The sequence below is a fragment of the Gossypium hirsutum genome, chromosome D09 (assembly GCF_007990345.1).
Source record: "Gossypium hirsutum isolate 1008001.06 chromosome D09, Gossypium_hirsutum_v2.1, whole genome shotgun sequence".
Lineage (NCBI taxonomy): Eukaryota > Viridiplantae > Streptophyta > Magnoliopsida > Malvales > Malvaceae > Gossypium > Gossypium hirsutum.
The window spans coordinates 10627844-10634829 of record NC_053445.1 but is presented as its reverse complement, the minus strand read 5'-3'; the positions used below and the strand labels follow the sequence as shown (position 1 = coordinate 10634829).

At 32.8% G+C, this 6986-nt stretch overlaps 1 protein-coding gene and 1 long non-coding RNA gene across 2 annotated transcripts; one reads left to right on the top strand and one right to left on the bottom strand.

The window, feature by feature from the left end:
- Positions 1–503: 503 nt before the first annotated feature.
- Positions 504–1422, top strand: LOC107892217 (uncharacterized). The gene is made up of 2 exons (XR_001682525.2): positions 504–785; positions 1146–1422. It is a non-coding gene; the product is annotated as an uncharacterized lncRNA (long non-coding RNA).
- Positions 1423–2384: 962 nt separating this feature from the next.
- Positions 2385–5725, bottom strand: LOC107892216 (zinc finger protein CONSTANS-LIKE 7). Its single transcript, XM_016817233.2, has 3 exons — positions 4624–5725; positions 2782–3006; positions 2385–2668 (listed from the first exon to the last, which is right to left on the bottom strand). Exons 1-3 carry the CDS (start codon positions 5389–5391, stop codon positions 2645–2647), a joined length of 1017 nt encoding a protein of 338 aa, XP_016672722.2. The 5' UTR covers positions 5392–5725; the 3' UTR covers positions 2385–2644.
- Between the last annotated feature and the right edge of the window lie 1261 nt (positions 5726–6986).

Genomic DNA, 6986 nt, shown 5'->3' with positions numbered 1-6986 from the left:
AAAAAGGGTATGTATAGATTATATTAAGATAATATCTAAAAACATAAAATAAAATTAAGTAATGAATACATAAATAATATTATATAATAAAAGAATTTATATAAAAATTAGATTAACTAATATATACATATATACATATATATAAATACTATTACATATAATAACAACAAATGAAATTAATGATAATAAATTAGTTAATTTAATGAGGATGGATCTATTTTGAATCCGAACAAAATTCTAGGGGTTGATTTGAAATATGCATGCAAACGGCTGAATTGAAAACCTTTTAATAGCAAAGGGATTATTAAAGCAATTTAATGCAAAAATCTTCTCTGACATGTAGATTTGGATATTCAAAACGGTGCCGTTCAACATGGATCCAATCGAAACAGAAATCCAATATAATGTATAGATTAGAATAATAATAAAAACTGAATCAAAACAATGCGAAATATAGAAGGACTCATCGCGCAAATGGACCATTGAAGCAAAACGCGCGGATCCTTCCCTCGGACCGGGTCACCGCGCAGGTCGGAGGCTGCTGAACAATGTCGTTTTTAAGGCTACTAAAACATGCTTAAAATGACGTCGTTTCCTTCACATAGACCGAAAATAAACCCTAAAACTAGCAGCCTATCATTTTCTAAGGAAAGAAAATAAAGAAAACAAAGAAAAAAACTAAAGAACCTTAAAGGTTCTCTGCGCCGCTCGACGAAACCTCTCCTCAGACCCCTCAACCTCCACTCAACTCCGATGACGACGGAGGGGAAGGATGTGGTTACCAGGTACGTCTTTCTTTCTTTTACTGTCTCTCTTTTATTTCTAAACTAGTAATGGACGAAAGAACGAAAATAAAAATAAAGAAAGAAAAAAAAACCTTATGAAACTTGATTTCCTTTGAATCTCTTTTTGGTATTCAATCTGTATATTGAATGTGTAACCCATTTTACATTGTTTGTATTGGCTTTTTATAGCCAAAGCGAAAAAGAAAAGAAGAGAAAATACATCCAATCGAAAAATCTTCTCTCTGCCCTTTTTCTAATTTTCTTTTTCTATTGCCTTTTGTTTGCTATTCGTTCTTGCTTTTTTCGGTATCGTCTGTTTCTGTTGCGTTTTTGCTTGTTGTTTGTTGGTGTTTGCTGCAGGTGTATGGGCGTACGAGGGCCAGCTGGGACGTGGCGCGGCTCGTGTGAGGCATCGCGCGTGGTGGGCACGCGAGGGGGAGGGTTCTTGTTGCTGCGCGCTGGAGGCCTACTGCAGGTTGCTAGGGTTTCTGGCTCTCTTTAGGCGAACCGGGCTAGGGTATTGGGCTTAGGATTTTTGGTTATTGGGCTGGGGTGTATTGGGTAATTCGGGTTAGACTTTGGGTTTGTAAATGGACTGTTTTTGGACTATTTTTATTTATTTGGCTTTTTATTTTTATTTGCTTGTTTTTTTATATGCATGTGGGCCGGGCAAAAATGGGCTCTTACAATGTGAGTTTAACATTACCCTTTAGTGACAAAGAGACATACCCAAATATACTCCCAAATCATTGACTCGTAGGAAACCCATTTCTCTGCTAATGATCTTGGCATCTTCCCTGCTCACGTTCGAAGAGAAAACATATTGGTTTCTTGAGCATTAATCCTATGACTTGAAAAATAGTAAAATTGGTCTAGGATCATACTCACAAACTGAGTTTGCTCTACATCTGCTTCACAAAATAGAACTAGATCATCAGTGAAGATCAGGTGGGAAATTGGTGGGTCATCCTTGATAATCGGATTGATTTCTATAGATTACTTTCAACGGCTTCGTGAACAAGATGTCCCCAAGCTTTCCATTCCAATGACAAATAAATACGGAGATAAAGGATCGTCTTGTTGAATACCCCTTATTGGACAAAAGTTCTCATTGAAAGAACTATTCCAAAGAATCTGCGTCGAGGGGGAAGAGATATAGTTCATAATCACCTGAATTAGCTCAAATGGTAACCCAACATCCACTAACGAATCTTCCATAAAGCCCCAACGAATTCGATCATAAACCTTCTCTAAATTCACTTTCACCATCATCTACTCCTTTCTGCATTTTCAATTTCTCATGAAATGAATAATCTCGAGCGATAACAATATTCATATGTAATACACCCTTCGGACATAAAACTAACTTAATTTAAAGCAAATAAATTGGGCATAATGCTCATAAGTCTATTGACAATAACTTTGGTCAAGATCTTGTATGGCATTGTACAAACACTAATAGGCCGATCTTGTATGGCACCGTGGTCAGCATAATCATTGTTTAATCGTGATTTTGATCAATTTTTTTTAGGAAAAGAGAGAGTTTAGGGTATTGAAATAAAAAAATGGTAGCAAATGTTACTAAACCCAGAGTTTGCGTAGGTTTAAACTTATTGTGATTTTAGTGATCCACAATTGAAATCATTTTACATGAGCCTGTATAATTTTAATCGAGGCAGAATTTGGAAAATAATGTTAACTGTTTAGCTCCAAATGATCGTAGCCTTCATATTTACAAGTTTCAGATATAAACTATAGTTCACATTGAATCCCTCACTGATATTGTAATATGATAAAGGGTCATTTGAACAACCCAAGGCCACAGTCGTTCCATCTCCTGAGTATACTCTTTCCACTTCTCAATCTCTCTTCACAAATCGACCCTACAAAACGCGAAACACGGTAAAAATATACAAGTTTCAATTAGTCTTATCCAAAAATCCAACTATTCATCAAAAAAAAGAAAAAAAAAAACCCCATGCATGCATGTATGTACCTTCAACCTGGGGCGCTTTTCAGCATTGAGTTTTCTAACTTCATAACGAATACGCTTAGAGAAAAGCCTATTTTGCCTCTTCTCTTTGTATCTCAACACACTTGCTTCTCTGTGCCCTTTTCTCCATTCCTCTTTCTCCTCTATTTCTTCCTTTATCTTCAAATCACTTGCCATTTCTGGTACCTTCCACACATTGGATGCACTTCCCATACCATCCACTACCACCTGCTCGATCAACATAGGTATACCTCTATGTTAGTTCCTAAGTTATTATTCAAAACTCACGAGACCCAAGTCCCAATAACATAGTTATAGTATAATACATGACAGGTTGATTAAGCACACACGAGAATATTGGAAAAACAAATTTTAAGGTTAAATCAAATTTTTTTCAGGACTTGAACTTGGTAATTTTTTTCACATTGGGGTTTGAATATTTTTTCAAGTTAGACCCTTAATTGTCCCCATAGTGGGACTTGAACATTTTTTTTCAAGTTAGTCCTTGAAAATCCTATAGTTCATGCTTTAATTTGAGAACAATTTTCAAGTTCAAGCCCTAATATGAAAACAATTGTTTAGTTCAAACCCTAATATGCGAACAATTGTTAAGTTCGAGCCCTAATGTGGAAACAATTATCAAGTTTAGAGATTAACTTAGATAAAAAAAATAAAACCCCAATGTAAGAACAATTATCAAATTTAAACTCCAATATAAAAGACAATTTTCAAATTTAGGGTTGAACTTAGATAAAAAAAAAGTTACTTCCTAAAACAGATGTAAACAAGTTTAGATATTAACTTAGATAAAAAAAAGAAGCTAAAACCCAATGTAAAAATAATTACCTAATTTAAGCTCCAATGTAAAAACAATTTTTAAATTTAGGGTTTAATTTTAAAAAAAATTCATGCCCAATATAAAAGAATTTTCCAAATTTAAATAATTTTCCCTTAATTTTATTTAAAACTTTCATTTCAACACATTCGGTGAAAAAAACAAAGGGTTAAAACAAAAAGGTGTTAGCAATCCAAAAACATTGGACCGCATTTAATTAATGAGAGAAATCTTATTATTTTTAGTGCGTAGGTATATTTCCAAAGGCTTGCTATGCTATAAAGGGTAAAAAGATTAATTTAAATTTTAAAATATTGTCACGGAAAACTATATAATATTTTTAATATCAACCAACCAACCAACCAACAAAATGTCACTAAGCTGGGCCGAAAATGAAAAATCCAGCTGGCTTAAAAGGTATACTAGGGCCCATCAAGAAAAAAGCAAAAAGTGCAAAACATAATTTTCATTAGCTACATTGAGCCTATCATCATCTCATATAGAAACAAAGCTAGCATGGGCTCAACTTCCCCCCCATATGCCACTTTCTTACACATTTTTATCAATTAACATAAAAAATATAAGATAAAATCAATTCACTATTTCTGCCATCACCTGATGTTCAATTATTATTTATCTATGTATGCAATACTCTTCCAATTTATTACCATACACCATTGATTTATTTTGACTTGTATGTTCAATTATTATTTATCTATGTATGCAATACTCTTCCAATTTATTACCATACACCATTGATTTATTTTGACTTGTACATAAATTTTTTTTAATATATATAGTTAGTGTATTAAATTCGAACTCATAAAAATATTTGTGCATAAAAAAACATTTTTTTGAAGTTGAATAAAAAAAACATCTTGAATGATTTATTTTATAAAAAGAAATCTAGTGAAGTCCAAAATTAAATATTTTTATTAATAACTCCTAACTTTTTAACATTAGAAAAAGTTAAAAGAAAAGAAATGATTGATTAGGGGCTAAGATCTTACATTGGGAGAAGGTTGATGCAAGTGAGGGACAATTTGAGGGGACTCTCCTTCAATGTAAAGGGGGCCCTTACCAGACCAAGCATTCATTATCTCCTCATAGTCAAGCTTCAAAGCCAACAACTTTTTCATCTTCTTCTTACTCCACCATGCACCGCCATCATAACCACCGTCTCCTCCGCCGCCGCTACTCACTTCTTCCATCTCTTTCTTCTCCACAACCTCAGAATAAACCACCCACTTCTCCTCACTCTCATCTCTCTCCTTCTTCCCTTTCATAGCCGCCCGTACAAGCGACAACCTCGTTCGATCTTCATAGCTATACCCCCTATACGTAAAAGAAGGCGACAAAGGACTCTCTTCCGACGTCACCGTAGTCGCAGTCGTCGTGGTCGTCGCCGTCGCCGTTTCATTCTTATAATTATCACTACCTTCGCTGTCTAAAAGACCGTTAAGTGTAACAGCATGATCACTGTCTCCCTCTGTCGTGTTGAAAAGCAAAGAAACATTATCGTACTGTGTATCACGATCTTCAACTAAATTTTCAGGGTGAAGTGGGAAAAGATTAAGCTGTTTATCTGTAATTTCTTTGTTGTTGTTATCGTTGTTGTTGGTTAATGGCATTTGGGGTAAGTTTTCTTCAAGGTGAAGAAGGCTAAGGTACTTTGGTCTCCTAGTTTTAGTTCGGGTTTTCCGAGAATGTTTCAGAGAAAAACTACGAGACTTTGGTTTTCTTTTGCTTCGCCTAGTACTGTTGTTATTGTTGCACATATTTCTGTTTGGATGGAGAGAAAATGGAAAGAAAAAAAAAAAAGAGAGAAGAGACCTTTAAAGAGGGAAAGGGAACAGAGCGGGATCTACAATATGGAAGGGAAAGAGGCTTAAGTGTCAGAAAATTACAGGGGAAAAGTGATGGTGATTGGGTTGATTGGGGGTGGCACTTTATGTACACGTGGAAGAAGATGATTGGGAAGGGGATTAGATTGTATTGTTATCTGGATTTCGTTGCTATAGATAGGGTTGGGGTTTTAGGGATACCAATTGGCCAAGACAGGAAAATGTTTGATTTTTGCTTAATAAAGAAAGATAAGATTATATTTCAATTAGGCTAAAATTCAGATACCAAGCACCTTTACTCTAAAATTCTCTTAAACCTTCCTTGACATCTATTTATTAAGCAAATTTTAAATAAAAAATAATTATTTTCATATTATTTATTTATGTATTTTATTTTTAATTACAAAAATAAATAATATTAATTAAATATTAAAATGATATAAAATTAAATATATTTAATTTCTTTCATAAAAAAATTATATCTGACTTCAATTAAAATAAGATATGTAACTTTGATATCGATTTGTGAAATTATTTTATATAAAATCAATTAATTGCGATAATGGAAAAAATAATTAAAATATCAAAGTAAAAAAATATCAAAGTTAATGTTATAATTAAATAATCAAATATTTAATATGTATTTACATAAGAAATTATTAAACAAGAAACAAAAAGTGAAAAAGATGACAAAATTAAAATATATTTATTATTGTTGACTCAAGTAGTTGTGTAGTTACTACTAAGTGTTATAAGACATGAGTTCAAATATCACTGAACAAATGTTGAGATTTCTTTGGTAGGTGGCTATGTCCATCTATATGGTCCTTTTTATCACTGCTTTCACTTTATGAATTTGCCACTTCTTGAAGCACCTGGCTATTAGAGTTGGGAGCTAAAACTCCCATTGCAGATAATATTGACCTGTTGAGGGGTTTGTCAGCTTATGACAAACAACACTTTACAAACTTTTATCGACAGAGTTGGTCTACCTCAAAAAGGCCTTAGCTTAATCACGAAGTTAACGCTCTTGGAACTTTAAGATATAAATCGTGTGTGAGTTCTCAAACAACATTCATTTTAGTTTATGTCCTACTATATGTGAACTTTGTATATATTTAATAAGGTATAGATCTGGATATATTCTAATTATCGATCAAGTTTTATAAGATTAATTCTGGTTATAATCATTCATATGTATTCTTTATAATTGTAATTGTGACGGTATGTGTAACAATCTTATTAGATAATGTTTATTAATTATATATTTTAATAATATTAATATAAATTTTAAATATTTTATAATAAATTTAAATAAAAATATTTTATTATTTAATTTGAAATAGAGTTGATGAAGTCCAAACCAGAAACATCTTACCTAAAAATCGGGCCGAGTGAGTCAGGCCGTCTTGTATTGTAGTTTAAAACTTTAAGTCCTCCTTTAGAGGGATGGGGAAACATATTAGATATAATAATTGTGAAAGTAATTTAATAATTATAAGTGAAATTAATCATAGAAACTAAAGCTT